This window comes from Hemiscyllium ocellatum, chromosome 14, assembly GCF_020745735.1.
Source record: "Hemiscyllium ocellatum isolate sHemOce1 chromosome 14, sHemOce1.pat.X.cur, whole genome shotgun sequence".
Lineage (NCBI taxonomy): Eukaryota > Metazoa > Chordata > Chondrichthyes > Orectolobiformes > Hemiscylliidae > Hemiscyllium > Hemiscyllium ocellatum.
In genome coordinates, this window is record NC_083414.1 from 61829140 (window position 1) to 61849736 (window position 20597).

Sequence of the window (20597 nt, forward strand, 5' to 3'; positions counted from 1 at the left end):
CACAGCACTGATCCTTGGTGTGCCACTGGACAATGGACTCTAGTCATACACTCAGCCTTTGACAACCACAAACTATCTCCTACCATTCAGCCATTTTTGGATCCAACTTGCCAAGTTACTCTGTATCCAATGAGCTTTTTATAGCTTCCCTATCAGTTTGATGTCACACCTGGTCAAAAGCTTTGCTGAAATCCATAGAAGCTACATCAATTGCACTTGACTCATGCCCACTGCATTACCACTAAAAATTCAAACCAAATTGGTTGGACATGGCCTCCCTCTGACAAAGCCATAGTGACTATCCCTGATCAAACCTTGCCTCACTAAGTGGAGGCTAATTCTCTCCTTTAGACTTTTCTCCAATACCTTCCCTATCAACGTTGTGTTTATATTTCAAGTTGTGCTTATATTTTTAAAAATGAAACATGGAAACACTCACTCACTCTTATACACTAATGAAAAGGGATGCAATGTATTGAAAATTGTAAGATGCATTTTGTCTGCCTAAGGCCACCAACACCTGTACCAGCAGGAAGAACCTTGAAGGAAAATTCATTAACAGCACATGCATTTGTTTTCCTGCAGTTTGCATTTTTATTGAACATTTCTAGCGGACACAGAGATGATGGTGGTGTGACCCTTTGAAATAAAGAGAAGCAGTCAAGAGTTGACTGCATTCTTGTGGAAGGAAAGTCCCATAGAATGGCTCATTTCCTCCCCAGAGTAGCACAGGGGGACTAAGTAGGGTATTACAGCAATTAAACAGCTTTGTGATCCATTTTGCAGATAGCAGTTATTGTTACCAAACATTTGGAACCTCTTTTTAAAAAAAAGTGCTCAAATTCTCAGAACACCATTGCGTAACTTGAACTTTAATATTCTGGAATTTTCATTTGAACCAGTAACATTAGTGATCTCACCCAATAACGTGTGTAGGTAATGGATATGGTCATGGATCAATAGGAAACTTTCAATCAGACCGAACTATGGATGTAGGTGAATTGGCAGATTCTCCTGCCATACATGATATTGTGCGTGCTCCGGAGTTAAATAACAGGTCCCCAAGTTCATGAGATTGGTCACTCTGGAGTGTGGGAAAAAAATCTTCATAAAACAGAATATGTGCACAGAATTCTGCTACTTGTTGGGACTCAGGATCTTTCTCTCTCACCTCGTGGAAGTGAATATTTAAAAAAGAAAGCCTTCTCCGCTATTGTGTCTCTGTCCAGCAGGCAGGTCTGAAATATGAGCTAACACACGTATCAACCAGGCAAGGGATGCAGTGGTTTGTGGTCTTATCCTACAGGTTCTGATTGATTAACGAAGGAGAGGTAATACGTTTCCCTATTGACACTGGTCTTCGGTTTCTTGGAATTGTTCTTCAGTTACAAACCTAGACTTGTTTGTCAAAAATTGAGAGCTCACTCTTCATCCAGGATGAAAGTTAATTGGGATCCAAGTTTACCAACATGTTGCAATTCAGGCTTCAATCACCACCTGATTGCTACTCCCTTCCTACACTTGAGCCCCAAATTTTTGGCTACAGTTTCAGAACTTCACCTCTTCAGAAATGCGAAATGTGCTTCCATTAAAGTCCTCTTTCAAGATCTGGTCAAGACAAGCCTTTCTATAGCACCGACTTGTGTATTCAGGTAAGTCTGGATTCAGCAACACCTGGGAAAAGCTCGAATGAAACGGAATGTCACATGTATAAAAGCACAGTGAAAAGCATTGTCTTACAAGCAATACAGGCAGATCAAAGAGTTAAGCAGCACAGATAAGTATACAATTAGTAAACAGCAGCAAAAACAAAAACATAGGTGCAGGTGAATGTTAAGAGTTTGAGAGTCCATTCAGTATTCTAACAACAGTAGGGTAGAAACTGTTGCAAAACCGGCTGGTGTGCGCGTTCAGGCTTCTGTACTTTCTCCCTGATGGAGGAGGTTGGAGAGAAACATTGGAAGGGTGGGATGGATCTTTCAGAATGCTGGCAGCCTTTCCTTGACAGTGGGCCTGGTAGATGGATTCTATAGCTGGGAGGTTGGCCTTTGTGATTGTCTTGGCGGAGTTCACTACTCTCTGTAACCATCTCCAATCTTGAATGGTGCAGTTGCCATACCAGGTAGTGACACATCCAGAAAGAATGCTCTCAATGGCGCACCTATAAAAGTTGGCAAAGGTCAATTTTCCTCAGCTGCTTGGAAGAAGGAGAGACGTTGCTGGGTCTTTGTAACCAGTGCGTCCACATGAAAAGTCCAAGAAAGTTGGTTGTGGATGATCACCCCCACTCGTTCCACCTCTGTGCGGTTAATGCACAGGGGGCATGAGTAACATCCCACCAAAAGTCAATAATGAGTCCCTTCAAAACATTTAAACAGCTTTTCAATGTGTTGGTGAATGAGCATACAAGACAGAGTAGGATGAATGCCAAGTGATAAGGTGACACATGTGGACATTGGATGGTAGGTCAGCTAGGTTCAGGAGGAGTTGGGATACACTGTTGCGTATCAACCTAGGAATTAGACAAGGTGGTTTATGTCGGACATTGACTGGGTAGCTTTCCAGGTAACTAAGTTTGAACCAGAGTCTCACTCCAAACTCCAAACCAAAGTCGGACCTTCACAGGAGCAGAGGAATTGCCTGGGAAATGTCATCAAAGTGCTTTGGAATTTCCACAAGGGTCCAGAAGCATTTCTGGAATAGCTTGAGAAACTAGATATCGAATCTGAGGGCCAGGAAATCTTCGACAACAATCACCAAATATTGATGTTTTAAACAAAGTCACAGGAACAGAAATACTAACAAAAGCATTGTGCAACACAAATTATTCCCAGTAGAGGTCACTGTCCATCAATATATAAAAGGACACAATCTAAATTCATGATTTGGAGATGCCGGTGTACAAAGTTAAAAATCACAACACCAGGTTATAGTCCAACAGGTTTAATTGGAAGCACACTAGCTTTTGGAGCGACAATCACCTGATGAAGGAGCGTCGCCCCGAAAGCTAATGTGCTTCCAATTAAACCTGTTGGACTATAACCTGGTGTTGTGAGATTTTTAACAATCTAAATTCAAGGTGAGTGAAAACATTTGGGTAACTATAACAGACAGGCTGCTGGTGGGACAGTTAAAAGTACAGTTCTTTTCTCCCTGTTCCCACTTTGGTTGAGCCATGGAAGAGCAGGAGTGAGAGCAGTACTTACCCAGTAATAGCAATACCTCCCTCTGAAAGACTCTCCATCTTGGGACAGACAACAGGCTGCAATTCAAATGTAGACCCAGTATACCTGTGCTAACTTAGCAAATCGAGCTTCTGTTCATTCTCTACACCTTTCAATATTTTTCCAACATTTAACTCCTTTAAATACATTGGTCAATTCACCTTCAACATTTAGTAGCCACTTATGCAAACACATTTCACATTTGCGATTCCAACAGCTATTTATTATTTGTGTAACAAATATTTTAATCTTCCTTTCACTTATCCTAACACTCTGACATGTTACTGGTTCACAAGCAACAGCAATGACTGCTTACCATTTTTACCCTCTCACCCACCCTTATCGACAAAGACATTGGCTTTTCTCTAGTGCCCCCCACCCTAGACCCACATCGCTGGTCTGATTTTTGAAATCTTTTGCTTTTTGCTCTTCAGAATCCTGATAGTTGCACATTCACCAGCTGGGTACACCTTATGTTCATTTACTTGTCCTTTGACCCATTTCTTGGTCTTACACCATCAACACCAAGTCCTTTAATTTCTCTTGCCCTCCCATCACCGCGTGTCGCCTCAGTTACCTGTCTTACACTCCCACTTGCTGCAAACTGATTATATTTCAACCCAATTCCAGTTCTGATGACTGATCAACTGTTTCTCTGACCATGTGCTGCCTGACTTTTCAGCCTTTCCAGAATTTTATGTCTACATGACAATGTAGCATTTAGAAGATCTTTCAGTAAGCTCTCGAACGACATTATCCTGTCAACTGCGTTGCTTGCTTTCCATGTTCCAATATTCAGCGATATCCCAAAAATTAAATGAAAGATAAGTACTGTGGGTGCTGGACAGTGGAAATAAAAAAAAGGAACTGGGGAAACTAAACCAGTCTAGAGTAGCTGTGTACAGGGAGTGTGTCAACATTTCAAGTCCAATATGACACTTCTCAGAGAGATAATCATACAGCGCACAAACAGAAGCCTTCCATCCAACTCATCCATGCCAAAGTTCCCCATTTGCCTGCACTTGGCCCATATCCCTCTAAACATTTCTTATTCATATAGCTGTCCAAATGTATTCCAATTGTAACTGTACCTGCATTTACCACTTCCTCAGACAGTTCATTCCACATATGAACCACCCTCTGAGAAGAAGTTGCCCCCGGTCCCTTTTAAATCTTTCTCCTCACACCTTAAAATTATGACCTCTAGTTTTCAACTCCCAACCCTAGAGAAAAGACCTTTACTATTCATTATGTATGCCCCTTCAGGATTTTATAAACCTTTAGGAGGAGGTTGAGGGGTGACTTCCTACGCTTCAGTGATAAAGGTCCCAGCCTATTCAGCATAACTCAAACCCTCCAATCCCAGCAACATCTTTGTCAATCAATTTGATAATATCCTCCCTACAGTAGGGCAACCAGAACAGTCTTTCTATTTTTCTTTGCTGCACATAATTAAAAGGGAGCCGAAAATCACACTAGGAACTAATTCACCATCAACTTGTGACAATTACTTTTCAGATGCCCCAACCAAAAAATATCAAGTTAAGCTATTTTCCAGGCCATTAATTAACTTGAGATTTGCCATCGCTATCATGAGTCAATCTTTATACCAGGTTAATTATAAAGCATGATTGAGATTATTACTATGGCCAAGTATAGGCATGATTTTTCCTTTGCCCCCTAACTAATTTCAGGCTACTTGTTTTACCTGGTCACCTCATGTGGTCTTGGGGTTACTGCCACATATCAATCGCACACCTGAATATCTTTGTTCACTCAGAGCCCCCTTGGTTGGGAGTGACAGTCCCCCACTTCACTTACAAAATCCCAACTCCACAGCAAGGTGACCTATTTCACCACCTTTGACATAACTGACCACATCCTGGGTCCAACACTCTTTCTACTACAAATTGAGCCCCATCGAATTTCTCTTTAAAAGTGATTGATCTCAAAGTAACAGTGACTGACTGAAAGGATCTTACAATATCAAATGTTAAGGTTACCATAACAACCAAAAAAAGTGCATTAAACATTTCAAGAGGCAATTTATACACAAAACAACAGAAAAGATCCCGACCAAAAAATTCACTGCTGCAGTTATCATTTATGGTCCTCAGAGGGCAACTTGTTCTCCACAAACCAATCCAAAAAGCTTCTTAACTCCTTGTTCTTCCTTGTTCCAGCTGGAAAACTTCTAATCCCTGAACTGGCCTTCAGTGTTGGATACCCTGGAGATTCCTCCCAGTTACAGAAGTTCAGTTAACATTTTCCAGCTTTGTTTTTTAACAAGCTCTCATTATGTCAGCCTCTTCAATTGAAGTCGAAGCTCCTCCCTGCATCTTCTGTGAATTGCTGCCCCTCTCTCGGACCCTTGTAGACTTCCCCGACCTGCAAGCTTTAATTATATTAAAGGAAAATGTGCAACCTACAATGGCTTCCTATCGACTCTGCCCCACTCAAACTCCATCTCAAGGCCCATGTAATTTGCATGCCATTGTCGCCAGGTACAAATGCTAATTCGCTATCGTTTAGACTCCCAGACTGTTTAAGGCCAAACTGTTCACAAAATTGCATGCTGAATACTTAAGACTTGGAAGGTAACAGACTATCCACTGCAAATACAGCAACCCTGGTCAGCATTTATATGCCTCATTTGTGATGAAGGCTTTATGCCCGAAACATCAATTCCCCTGCTCCTCGGATGCTGCCTGACCTGCTGTGCTTTTCCAGCACCACACTCTCGATGACATCTTTTTATGCATAAACATCTTGCATCTTTTTGCCATTTAAATGATCTGGGGCTCCCTTCAACACACAGGCCTTATTCTTCATTTACTGTGATGTGGACATTGCTGGCTGGGCTAACATTTCCAGCCCATCATCCAAATCACACAGAGACCAGTTAAGAATCAATCATTATGTCAGACTGCTGTGGTCTGGAATCACGTGTAGGTCAGATTGGGTGAGGATAGTATATTAGAGAATCAGATCGGGTTTTTACAACAATTATTTCTTATTGCCATTTGGTCTGCCCTTGATTTCCATTTCTTACTGAATTTAGATTTCATCCTCGGCTGTGGTAGGATTCAAACTCATGTTCTCAGAACATTAGCCAAAGGTTCTAGATTACTCATCCGGTGACCTTACTACTAGACTACTGTCACCCCTTCACGTGTCATCACAAAGATTCAGAACAAATCACATGATCCACCTCATATGTACCCAAAATTAAAACAAGGTCCTATCACAAAAATCTTGCAGTGCTAACTTCTAGCCAGAATATTGGCATCAACACGTTCAATTTCCATGCTGTCATGTGTGCTTCTATCTATAGACCCCTCCACCTTCTCATCTACATGCTGCACTTAAGTGATATCATCCAAAAGCACGACATTAGTTTGCTTACAAACATTCAGTTCTCCCACACCATATCTCTCAACTCCTCCATTGCTGCTAAATTACCTGGCATCCAGTACTAGATGAAGAGCAATTCCCTCCAATTCACTTTGGGGAAGACAAAAGCCTTCATCTTTCTAAGTGCTGAAAATGCCACTTCCTAGCTACTGCTCCTCTCCCTGGCAACTGTATGAGGGTAAATCAAACTGTTCTCAACCTTAATACCATCACTGACCCTGCAATGAGCTTCCAAACACAACTTAGGAGGTAACAGGAGGAAAAGGGGCTTTTAATCTCAGTGGTTAGGATTTGGAACACGTCTATAATGTGATGGAGGTAGATTCCATCATTTCCTTTCATTTGTTTTGAAAGCTCTGTAAAACCAAGGAAACAAACTTGTAGGACTACAGCCAGGGTAGAGGGATGAATCACATTGCTCATAGAGAGCCAGCACCAATTGGATGAACCCTCCAGTCTCCTTTGCTGTAAACCTTGCTTCGACAAGTCCGTTTTCCTCAACTTCAACAATCAAACATGCTTTTTAAATCTTTGGCTCCATCTCCCCTACTTAAAATGTCATACTTTTACATATCATCATTCAGGTTAGGTATGTGTTTTATATTCCATCTTGCGAGCTTTGAATAAGTATGGCAAAGAGACGTGTCCCCAACTTTGAGTTCTGAAGGACATGATGAGTCACATCCTGTCAGTGAGATTTCCTATTATCCCTACTCTGCTGGGCTCAGCTAATTTCACAACAAAGTCTATAATTTAGCTTCAAATCCATACATTTCAACCCTTTAGGCCTTCTGGAAGTTCATATAAACAACATGTACAAACATTCCTTTCCACAGCTGCAAATTATCATTTTTTAAAAAAGTACTTTGTTCATGGGATCTGGATGTTGCTGGCTAGCTAGCACTTATTACACATTTCTTACTCAACAGCAACATTCATACCGTCATGGGTTGGGAGTCACATGTAGGCCAGACCAGGTAAAAAGTGGCATACTTCCTTCCAAAAAGGATATGAGTGACCCAGATAGGATTTTTATATAGACAATAGGTGCAGGTGTTGGCCATTCTGCCCTTTGAGCCAGCACCACCATTCATTATGATCATGGCTGATCATCCTCAATCAGTATCCTGTTCCTGCCTATCCCTATAACCCTCGATTCCACTATCCTTAAGAGCTCTTTCTTTAAAGTATCCAGAGACTTGGCCTCCACTGCCTTCTGGGGCAGAGCATTCCCTACATTCACCACTCTCTGGATGAAGAGGTTTCTCCTCAACTGTTCTAAATGGCCTACCCCTTATTTTTAAACTGTGTCCTCTGGTTCAGGACTAACCCATCAGCGGAAACATGTTGCCTGCCTCCAGAGTGTCCAATACTTTAATAATCTTATACGTCTCAATCAGATCCCCTCTCAGTCTACTAAATCAAGGGTATACAAGCCCAGTCGCTCCAATCTTTCAACATAAGATAGTCCCGCCATTCCAGGAATTGACCTCGTGAACCTACGCTGCACTCCCTCAATAGCCAGAATGTCTTTCCCCAAATTTGGAGACCAATACTGCACACAATACTCCAGGTGCGGTCTCACCAGGACCCTGTACAGCTGAAGAACCTCTTTGCTTCTATACTTAATTCCTCTGGTTATGAAGGCCAGCATGCTATTAGCTTTCTTCATTGTCTGCTGTATCTGCATGCTTGCTTTCATTGACTGATGTACAAGAACACCTAGATCTCTTGTACTGCCCCTTACTATGTAAATGGAATCAATTTAGGTAAATCTGCCTTCCTGTAATTGCCAAAGTGGATAACCATACATTTATCCACATTAAACTGCATCTGTCCACTCACTTAACCTGTCCAGGTCACCCTGTAATCTCCTAACATCCTCCTCATATTTCACCCTGCCACCCAGCTTTGTTTCATCAGCAAATTTGCTAATATCACTTTTAATATCATCTATGTCATTAATGTATATTGTAAAAAGCTGCAGTCCCAGCACTGATCCCTGCAGTACCCCACTGGTCACCACCTGCCACTCTGAAAGGGAGCCATTTATCACTACTCTGTTTCCTGTCAGCCAACCAATTTTCAATCCAAATCAGTATTTTGCACACTAACCTCCTATGTGGGACTTTATCACAGGCTTTCTCAAAAGTTCAGGTACACTACATCTACTGGATCTCCCTTGTCTAACTTCAGAGTTTTAGTCAAGCATGATTTCACCTTCACAAATCCATGCTGACTGTAACCCATCCTGTTACTACTATCCAGATGTGTCATAATTTCAGCCTTTTATAATAGACTCCAGCATTTTTCCCACCACAGAGGTCAGACTAATGGTCTATAATTCCCTGCTTTCTCTCTCCCTCCTTTCTTAAAAAGTGGAACAACATTAGCCACCCTCCAATCTGCAGGAACTTATCCTGAATCTATAGAATTTGGAAAATGATCACCAATGCATCCACGATTTCTAGAGCCACCTCCTTCAGTACTCTGGGATGTAGACCACTGGGTCCCAGGGACTTTTATTCTGAAGGCTGATCAATTTCTCCAACACCATTTCCTAGCAGATATAAATTTCCTTGAGTTCCAGTCCATCAGCCACCATTATCTCATGGAGATTGCTTGTGTCTTCCCCAGTGAACCCACATCTGAAGTACCAATTCAACTCTGCCATTTTTATTCCCTGTAATATATTCCCCTGTTTCTGTCTTCAAGTGCCCAATTTTAGTTTTCAATTTTTTTTTCCTTTCACATACCTAAAAAAGCTTTTACTATCCTCCTTTATATTTCTGGCCAGTTTACCTTCGTACCTCATTTTTTCTCTGCGTATTTCTTTTAGTCATCCTCTGTTATTCTTTAAAAGCTTCCCAGTCCTCAGTTTATAAATCGAGAGAGTGGTTACATGGTTGCCTTGAGACTAGTTTTTTGTTTCCATTCAATTTCTTTTATTCAATTGAAAACTTTCACAAACTACCACAATGGAATTCAAACTCTTGTCCATAGATGAGAAATCAGGCGTCCTGCATTGCTTGTCCAGTGGGGATGTGGTGACATGTGCCAAACCTTTTCCCAGCCACTGCAGTATTTTTAAAGTATAGTCACCACTGCAAGGTTTGGAAACACAGTCTATTTGCTCACACCAAGTTCCTACGATGTAAGAGTCAGTTCAATAAGAATCTCTTCATGTATTCCTCTCTCAAACATCATTATTATTCTTTGCACATAACAAAAAGGGTGAATAAAAGCCAGGGCTCAGCTCCCAAATGTGCTGGGAGTAAACATTTCATCTCTGAATTCCTTGTTGCAAACCTGAACAGCACATCACTGCTTCAACAGTCAATCACCCCTTTAACAGCAACACTAAGCTTCTTACACGAGGAAGAGTTCAAGCTCGTCAGGCGATAGAACTGTTGGAATGCAAAGATAAACCTTACCCCAAATTCCAACATCAAAGGGCAATATCATCCTTCAGTCAGGAGCTGTACTGCAATGTACACAGCTGTGCAGCAGACAGAATCTAACCTAGAGTTAAACTGACAGTCTCAGAATAAATCTCCAGTCAGGGTTTAGCCCAAGGTACCAAAATGTCTCTATTTTGGAAGGTGGGGAGATGCTAGTGGGGACTGTCTCCAACAGGGAAAGAACCATTTAAATCCCAGTATTGGCTGTAAGCTTGAATCATGTGAATAAAGCCCAAAAGGTGGTCAACTGAAATTCACCTCCATAAATCAATCTGCAAAACCACTAAGTGACATTCTATAGCCACAGAAAAGCATGGCACTGCAGGATCTGCCCTTCTGACTTCCCCATTTGAGAAGCACAAGTAAGTATTCTTACTGCACAATGTGCAGTAGCAACTAGAGATGATTTAAAGTCAAAATTGCACATGTTGATTAGCCTATGGACGTATGACCTCGCATTATGTATCAGCGAGTAGTGAGGTGCAAGTTAACATTGGGCCTTGGTCAGCATTGTAGAACCAAGACTTCGGGGTTTGCGTCACATGTAGACAAGGTTAAGGTGCTGTTTGGCAGGCTTGCCTTCATTGCTCAGACCTTAGGGGACAGGAGTTGGGACTTTCTGTACAAACTCAACATGTTGCTGAGGCCTCTTCTGGACTACTATGTCCAGTTCTGGTCACCCTGTGTTATAGGAAGCATATGACTAAGCTGGAGAGGGTTCAGAAACGATTTACCAGGATGTTGCTGGGAACGGAAGACTTGAGTTATAAGCAGTGGCTGGATAGGTTGGCACTCTCTTCACTGGAACATAGGAGGTTGAGGGGTGACCTGACAGTTTATAAATCATGAGGGATATAGACAAGGTGAATGGCAGGTATCTTTTCCCTAGGGTGCAGGATTTCAAGACTATGGGGCTTATTTTTAATGAGGGAAGTGGAAGTTTTTTTTTAAAAGACGACCCAAGGAGCAACTTTTATAATTTTAGGAGTGGTTCATGTGTGGAATGAACTTAGAGGAAATGGTGGACACAGGTAGACTTACAACATTTAAAAGCCATTTGGATAATTTTAACAAGAAATTAGTCAGAGGGAAATAGGTCTGGGTGGGTTACTCTTCAGAGGATCAGTGTGGACTGGTTAGCCCAACAGGGCCTGTTTCCACACTGTAGGGAATCTCAATCTTCAAAAAAAAAATGTTTGAAGGGATGTACAAGCTAGTTTACTTTGGGATTATGGTTGGCCTGGAATTTGTTGGACTGAAGGGTATGACCATGATTGTTTGTAACCAAAGAGGACAAATGAACCAGACGGGATATATCCTCTCCTCACCCACAACAAATTAAAACAAAAATCTGATTTAGACTTTAAAAGCAGCATGCGCTATGTAAATCAGCATCAGCACTGAAATTATCCCAAATTTTAAAAAGCCAATATCTTTGCCAACCAAGATAATTAGTCATAACATGTTCTTGGAAAAGTCGATCTGTTCTTGAATATTTATTTTCTGACAGCAACGGGAAATCCTCCAAGATTATGAGACCGCAGCTGATGTGCTTCAGTACAAACAGTGGGTAGAGTATCAAGACATTCTTGAACAAGATTGTAAAGTTTATTGAAATGCAGTGCAAACACTCCAATTAAAATACACAAATCGAGCAGGGGAACAGCAATCGGAACACTGTTGCCCTCTAGTCAAAGTCTCCAGTTTCGTTACGATCTTTAGCTTTCCCAGTCAGGGCGAATTTCTTTTGTACTTTTGACAGAGGAGGAGGAGGAGGAGAAGCTGTGGTATCAATAGGTCACAGGCATAAAATCTGACTCATACAAACCCGGAATAAAAAGTCTGCTTATAAACAAAACTTCCACTGATGGATTTTATTTGGAACAAAAAGCACTGACATATCCAGTTTCCAACTGAAACTTCCCAAGAGTTTAGATGGCTTAGGGGTGACCCAGTTGAAATGTTTAAGACACAAATCATTCTGTAGGGGAGATAGATTTTTTTGCCTCTGGCATCTCTCACTCATCGTAACGATATCTGGTCTATTGAGTCCATATCAGCTCTCCAATTCTCCTGCTCCTCGGATGCTGCCTGACCGACTATGCTTTTCCAGCACCACACTTGATGCTCCAACTATCCAGTCTGTCCCCTTTCCCAACTCTGTAGTTGGAGTTTATTTCCCCCCCAAGGGCACATCTGATTTCATTTTGGAATCTTAGACAATCTCTTACATCACCATCATCGGTAGCAAGTCTCAGGTCACTATCACTAGCCTTGTGAAACATGTGTAGCCTCATCGTTTTTTGCAATCTTGCCCAAAGCCCTAACATTTTGTCATCTGGGTCAGCTGATGGGAACAATACTTCTCTGTCCACCTTACCTAGTTTTGAAGTCTCAAATCAAATTCTCAGACCAAAGAGGCAGTACCATATAATTAGACCAAGTGAGGAGTGATATCTGTAAGCATTTTGCTCCCCCAGCAAAAAAAAGTCTGTGGTGAAAATCAGGAATTCAACAAAAGCGCTGCACACTGACTCAATTTTCATTCTCCTGGCTGGAGCTTGATTGATGTTTTCACTAGGTAAGGGATCAAAAGGGTACAGAGCAAAGGTGGGTGAAAAAGGGATTGGAGCTAAGCACAGCTATTAATCAAACCATTTTGTCAAACACACTCCGGGGCAGAATAGGGTGTTCCTGTTCCAATGTTTCAGAACTCTGCCTCTCCAACAGGTTTGCTCTTCCCCTTCTCAGTTACTAGGAGAATGAAATCTCCCCCATTAACCCTAAACAAATAAGTGCTTGAAGTCAAGGATTTTTTTTAGAAAATGATATCAATGAGAGCTAACAGGTTCACACATTCACATACAAAATACAACAGGGTTGTTGAGCGCAATGTCAAGTTACTCCAATAGTACATCAATTAAATTAACAGAGAAGCCTTTTGTTTTAAAATTGCACACCAATTGCTCACACTGGTGATAATAAATGCACTTTGTACAAACCCAGCTCTTGGACTTGGCTTGTGTGTAGATGTGGGAAAGGTAAGGGAATGTTTCAAACTACATTTTTTGTTCTGTCATTGTAAGAGAAATTCGGAAAAAAAAATCTACAACATTCAGTTTGTTTTTGTACTCTCATTCCCACCATCAACCAAAGGAGTATGATGGGTAAGTGACGGATTAACAGGCTGAGGACCAAACTACTGAACAATGAAGGCTCTCACCTTGCAGAAGGACACTACTGCTGAGCCAGAAGCCGGAACAAGACTCTTGACTAAATCACCAGGCTTTCAACCTACTGCATTGATGAAGGACAATTAGATCCATAATTTTTACCGCATTCTTGGGAATGGGCATACGAATAAGGCCTGCACTTGCCATTCATTCCCAGTTCATCCATGGTGTCTTTCTCACTCTTCACATAGCTGTTTTCCAATGGCTACTTGCTTCATGAATACAACAGTACTATTCAGATAATTCGAGCTTATTGTTATGCATCTAGCTGTGAGCAACTGGAAAGGTGTTCCAAACAGATCATCTTGAAGGTGGGACTGCGAACTGCTTACCACCATGGTTGGGAGCAGGAGCCTGGTCTGGAACTGGACAAAAAACTCCTGTGGTTATTGCATCCTCACAAAATAGATTACAAGGACTGGTCAGACAAAATCATGGCCTTGGGCTCAGGAGGTAATCTGATCTTTTCTGCACCCACCATTTATTCTGTCCACTCCCAAGAGTGTACAGGAAGACAAAGGTGAAGACTCAAAAGCAGAGGTGCATAGAGATAGTGGGAGAAGTTTCTGGGATGGGCAGGTAGGAGGCAGACAAGTATGGGGACACTATGGAAGAGGTTACTGTGCCAGCAGAAATACAAATTTGGGACAGACATTTTCATTTCTCATCATTAACTGCACAATGCCAGACATTTCAAAATGCATTCTTGCTTCCACTTGCACAGAAAATTGGAACTAGCATTGACATTTCACAGAACAGGTTAGCAAGGCTTAAAGACCAGAAGGAAATTTGGTGTTTTGTAATAATCACTGGCAAAGCAACCTGCATTCCCAGGTATATCTATGGCACACTTGATATGGAATACAGTTGCCATCAAAAAGCTGGCTCTTGAGAGAAACTTACATCTGTAACTTCTGATCATAAGTGATGAGAAAACTAACTGCTTTTCAGGAGAAAAGTACATAGTGTATGCTCACATGGAGAATTCCTAAACTCCTGCACGTAGTCAAAGAAACCACTCAAAGTTTGAGTGGTCAAATTGCACAAGAGAATATCAAGAGTGATGCAAAGCCCAAAATGTTTCTTAATTATCTTTCAATCGTGGATTTAAAGGAAAAAAAATCAGAAGACGATTGCTTTCAATGACATGATTTGTGAACAACTTATTTAAACTCATTGAGATTTGTATTTATACTACTATTTTGTTCAAGCAGTGCACGGGGGAAGTGAGGGGTGATGGGGTGGAAGAAAGCCCAGAAACAATTTGATGATTGCATAAACCAAATCATGAGACCATAAGCTATAGAAGAAGCATTAGACCATTCAGCCCATTTAGTCTGCTCCATCATTCGATTGAGACAAAAAAAGCTGCAGATGCAGGAATCCAAAGTCAACCAGCAGGAGACTAGACAGCACAGCAAGCCAGGTAGCATCAGGAAGTAGAGAAATCAATAATTTAAAGTACAACTTTTCTTCACCATTCTGACTAGATAAGATGTTTCGCAGCTCCATTCTTCTGCCTTTCGCTCTTGATTCCCTGACTAATCAAGACCCTATTTACCAGTCTTAAATACAGTCAGTCAGTCCGTCAATGACTTGGCCAATCAGAATCAAAATCAAAAGGTAGAGACCAGGAGTCATCATCAGCATGACACCAAGAGGAGACAACTTCCCACTGGGACGGGGAATGGTGTGCTGTGATGGTGGTTATGAATTGTGATCAATGGTGGAGTGGGGGTGTTGAGGAAGGTTGATGTCTTTACACTTTCAGAAGTACAGTCTGCTGGAGCTGACAAGTCTCAGTTATCACTTCATCGACCAGTCATCCATTAAAAACTGAGCATGTCAAAAACAACTCAAACTCACCCCATCACCACCCAATTTAAGCACAATAAACCAGTGTCCTCTCTAATTTGAAACATTTTGATTAGGAGTGGGAATGTTTGCAGTAATTTCCAGATGGGAATTTTTGACAGAGTTGTGAAAGATGGAAAAGATGCTGTTCAAGAAAGCATTTGCACTTAAATTTTTTTGGTTTATTCATTCACGGGATGAGGGTGCTGCTTGGTCAACACAAGTTGCTCATCCCAGAAGGTACTTAAGAATCAATCACATTGCTGTGGGTCTGGAGTCACATGTAGGCCAGGCAAGGATAGCAGTTTCCTTCGCTGAAGGACATTAGTGAACCAGATGGGGTTTTCCTAAAAATGGATTCATGGCCATCAATAGACTCTTAATTCCAGCTTTTTATTGAATTCAAATTTTGCCATCTGCTGTGACAGGATTTGAACCTGTGCTCCGAGTCGGGTCTCTGGATTAATAGTCTAATAATAACACCATTCGGCCATCACCTCCCCTAAAATGGTGTATTTCACAATCTTGGGCACCCCCCCCAAAGCACTTTTTAGTCAATTAATTAAAGACGCAGTGTTGTCACAGTTGTAACAGTGGTGATGTAGCAGCCAGTGTGTGTACAGCAAGTTCCCACAATGATCCTACAGGTGTTTCTGTGGTGCTGGTTGAGCAGTGAGCACTGAGCACTGGCCAGGACACTTTCAAAACAGGGCCATGGCAGCTTATGGTTTAGCCAGAAGGTACCTGCTTATTGTTTAGGAATTTGGACCCTCAGACAATACAACGATCTTTTAATATCGCACTGGACAATGTTTGGATTTTTGTACTCAAGCCTTTAAATCGAAATCCCTTTTAAAATATACCCTGCAAAAATGAAAGCCCTCCACAGTTGCTCTAAATCAAGATTACAACAAGGAGCTGGCATATTTAATCAGTCCCACAGCTTTCAAAAGGCAATACAAATATCCTTTATATGTTCTACTTACGTGTAGCTTATTGAGCAGCACTGCATCTGTAGTTGTATTGCCCCCAGGCTTAGCTGCTTTCCAGAACTGTTTCTGAGCAGAGTATCGGTTCATGGGACATAGCTTAAAGAGACAGTCTAGAGAAAAAAAACAAAAAAGAAAAACCAAACAAACACTCATTAATAGTGAGAAGCTTACCATTTTCAGAAATGCAGATGTTTTAAAATGCACATTTAAACATCCACCGAAACCACAATCAAAAATAAGGAATGTTGATTCATTTCTCACATTTCAGACCTCTGCCAGTAACTCGAGGTTATTTCCCTTGTACTCTGAACACCGACCAGTATGGATCCTAAATACAAGACACTGAAACAAAGACTAGTTCAGTATCAACTCACAATTGCTATGTTCTGGGTAGTAATCAGCATAGCCTAAAAGTTTGTCAAAGAGCACAGTGAGTTGTATTGCGCATCGGAACCCTGGTCGTCTCTCAATGGGAGAGAATTGTTCAAAATATTCAGGATTTCACAAACCTAGGTGAGTGCAACTAGTTTGAAATTCCTACTATCGCCCCAGTTTCCATCCTCCACTTCGCTGAAAGGTGCATTTCTTATTAGAAAGATTTTCTGAGCACTGTTGCCTTTGAGAGCTTGATGAAAGCTCATGAACCAACTGCAGTCAGATGGGTAAAAAAAGGTTCTCAAACTGAAAGCAAAACAGTTCTTTTGGACTATATTCAAAGGAGGAGCAAAACATAGTCATTAATCTCCCATCGTCCAGCTACTCTTGTACAACTGCAGCACGTAAAGCAGCTTTACTCCAAAGTTTCACACAGCAATCCAAATACAATCAAAATATGCCACGGTTACTTTGCAGTCATAATCCTCTTTATGGCAGCAAGATTTGGGCTTCTGCTTTAAAAAGATGCATTTTCCCTATAACAGCCTTCAGCTGTGATCAATGTTTCCTCCACACCCCTTCTCCCCCTTCTCCCCCCCCCCCCCCCCCCAAAAAGCTATACACTCTATCAAGTGCATAAATAGGGAAAACAGACAAATACACATCAACAATCTGTAATTATCAATCTGGAAGGATGCTGGTCCGTTTAAGGCATTAAATATTATCTTCTTTATCTGAACAAATACATACATGACAGAGACCTAAATAGCTGGCCGTGGCTCCACAACTTCTGGACTTGTTCCCCATGCCTGCATCCTGGGCAGCAAACATAGAAAAGCTATTTGATCAGATATTGGAACCACTGAGAACAGTACTACCTTTACTCAATACCCCTATGCAAGCATTTCCTGCAGGAATCCGTTCTTTCTCCCTTCCGATCACGGGAATTCTCAGATCAATTTCAATATCTTTATTACCTTCTTGGGAGATTGGCAACACAAACAAAGCCATATGATCAGTGCTTCATCTTGTTGGAGGGATGATTCTTGGTTCACTGCCAGCACTACCAATCAAAATAAACCATTTTGACCTTGATGGGGTCAAACACATTCAATGTTGATGTGGCCACGGTCATCTAAGAAAGTAGTATTTGATCTCAGTCCAACTGAGACTCCCATTGATGTTGGAGTCGTCAGGATGTGAACCATGCAAAGGCCTAGTCTGCATCCTATTCTCATGGCCATGGTATTGGTAATGGCTGCTTAGTTAAACTCTGGTCTTTCTCAGTGCAACTGTTGGAGGTGGGGTGAAAACAGTGAAAGTTGTGCCATTGCAGAAAGTGAATCAGTTTCTCTTATTTGAGATGGGGACTATCCGGTGTTTGCCGAACATGAGTGTCATCTTGCATTTAAAATTCACCATTGGATATTATCCAGGTCCTATTGGAACTGACATGAGCACTTTGTTTTATGGCACACACAACATCCACTAGACCAAAGTCTCAGTTGTAGGATATTTTTAAATTTATCTAGCACTTTCATTTCTGTAAATCTTATTTAAGATCATTTCCACATTTACACGAATTCCAAGAACATAGATTTACCTCATTAAGACGGGTGACACCCTCCCATCTCATACTCCACAACCACCTGATGAAGGAACTGCACTTCGAAAGCTAGTGCTTCCAAATAAACCTGTTGGACTATAACCTGGGTGATAGGTGATTAACTTTCCCAATTCCTTGGTCTTCCCATTTCCTGGTTCCCCTCACATTCAGGCAGCATACTGATTAGCACCCAGCAGAGTTTAATTCCAGCCTTGGGCGACCATCTGTGGGATTTGCACGTTCTGCCATTTCTGCGTGGGTTTCCACTGGGTGCTCCAGTTTCTTCCCACAGTCCAAAGATGTGCAGTGGTGGACTGGCTGTGCTAAATTGCCCCGTAGTGTCCAGACATGTACAGGCTAGGTGGATTGGCCATGGTAATAGTGGGGTGAGAAGAATACAGTCAGGTCTGGGTGGAATACTCTTGGGAGGGTCAGGGCAGACTTGATGGACCAAATGGCCTTTCTCTACACTGCTAAGATCACAGGCTGTTCCAGTACAGAATGATGCCAAAATGGACTCCTCACACGCACAGCCATAATCTGTGACGTCAGCTGGCCACTGGAAGTGTAGGGAGGCCACACCAGCCAGCCAGCCTACATTTGGCTTTTTTATGCACAAGTTTTCCTTCCAAAGTCAGAAGAGCATTTCAGTACAGCACAATTCCAACTGTACCATCTGAAACTAGCTGCTGCTGTCTGTTGGTTACCCATGGCACTGGTGTGCTCTCTGCCCAGTCTACAAGTGGTGTGTATACAAATCACAGCCATTCCAGTAACTTTCAGAGCTATGCATTTAAAACAAATGTCATCTGAAAGCACTACTCACTTCAACCTTTGAAGTCAAGGCTGTTCCTTGCTTTTGTTAAGCCCTGAAGGGCTACTGCCTGAAACGTTGATTCTCCTGCTCCTCAGATGCCACCTGACCTACTGTGCTTTTCCAGCTCCACACACTCGACTCCAATTTCCAGCATTTGCAGTCCACACTTTCTCCCAGTACCAACAGTTCGGAGAGTCAAAGACAGATTTAAGGAAGGGCTAAAGACTAGTCTGGTAAGGAACAGCTTGATGTGGCCCCCTGATTTCATTATGATGGGTCCAACAGGGACATGACTTGATTCCTTCACTGACCCATTGGGAAATTTAGTTTAAAAATTACACAATAGCTTCAAACTTCCTGAAATTTTAGCTGAGGTTAAGCTGTCTGATAAAGCAGAGGCTGGGAAGGAAGCATGGGAGTTACTGAAAAAAAGTGATCAAGAGAGAGCTGATCTTCAGTGCATGAAAGTTAACCCAATGTCTGTAGATAATACTGGGGGAAGCAGGTAGAGACTGACAGGGGGCAAAGGACATTCTGATAGGTGGGAATAGATTGATGCAAGAGCGGTCTCAAAAGGTCTGGATGCCTTGGTCAATGATCCAAAGCACTTAAGGAGAGTACAGAGCAGCACGATCAGAATTGTGGATAATGCCAATAATCCCTGGGATCGTTTCAAAGCTGGACTGGGAAGATCCCGATAGCACATTTTGCAAGAGAACAGAGAACAAAGAGAAGGCTTTCAACTTGAATTTAAGTCCATAAACATGTCAGAATATGTATGCTTGTGTTAATGCAGTACAATGAATAAATAAGGTTACAATACAATGGTGACTTTTTCACCATTTATCACACCCTATTTTACAGCATCAACATTAACATTCCTGTGAGCTATACTGTAAGATACACATGCAACTAGAACTGCAAGTTCATCCAATGGGAGGTAATGAGATTGCAAGTGGACCTCTACAGGAGTCTTTCAGGAAGGCAAGGCATTTGTCCCAGAGGATAAATTACAATACAGTGAATGAAGCCACAATACCCCTTCGTCAACAGCATTCTGGAAGTTGCTACACCACATAATCAATGGCTTACAATAAACCAGGAACCATCGTGTTGTGCAGAATCACTCTCCTGCTCCACTAGTCCCCATAGTGTAGAGGATGGAATAGTGCACATCAGTCACTATCTTTCCAGATGTGGCCTTAAATGGAAGATGTCACTTGTGTACTTGACATTTAAAATGTCAAAGTGAAATCATGCTGGGACAATTATGCTTGCAAGTTCTCATTTCCACCTCTTGCATTTTATGTATTTGATTAATGCATGAGTATTTTAAAATCCTCCTGACTTAACAGCAAGTACTGAGGAGTGTTTCCAGTGTTCTCTTCTTTGCCATTCTTCAATGGTCCCTTCACATGGCACCTAATTTGACAATCAAAGGGACATCGCTATCACCAGAGTTCAAGATGTTCTGCTAATTTCAGGCTTCCCAACACAACCTTCAACCCTCCCCACATGGAAGCAGTTAAGCAAAGGAAAGGTAATGACACGATGAAGGTATGGGGAAGTGAGGAAGGCAGAGAGGAGAGCACAGAGGAGAGGAGAGGTGTTAAGAGGGCAC

At 41.8% G+C, this 20597-nt stretch overlaps 1 protein-coding gene across 1 annotated transcript in view; it reads right to left on the minus strand.

Moving 5' to 3' along the window:
• Positions 1-20597, minus strand: part of itpr1b (inositol 1,4,5-trisphosphate receptor, type 1b) — a 505447-nt gene that overhangs the window by 361080 nt on the left and 123770 nt on the right. Inside the window, exon 4 of the mRNA XM_060835732.1 lies at positions 16173-16288. Within this exon, the coding sequence (XP_060691715.1) occupies positions 16173-16288 (116 nt within the window). The remainder of the gene's footprint in view (positions 1-16172; positions 16289-20597) is intronic.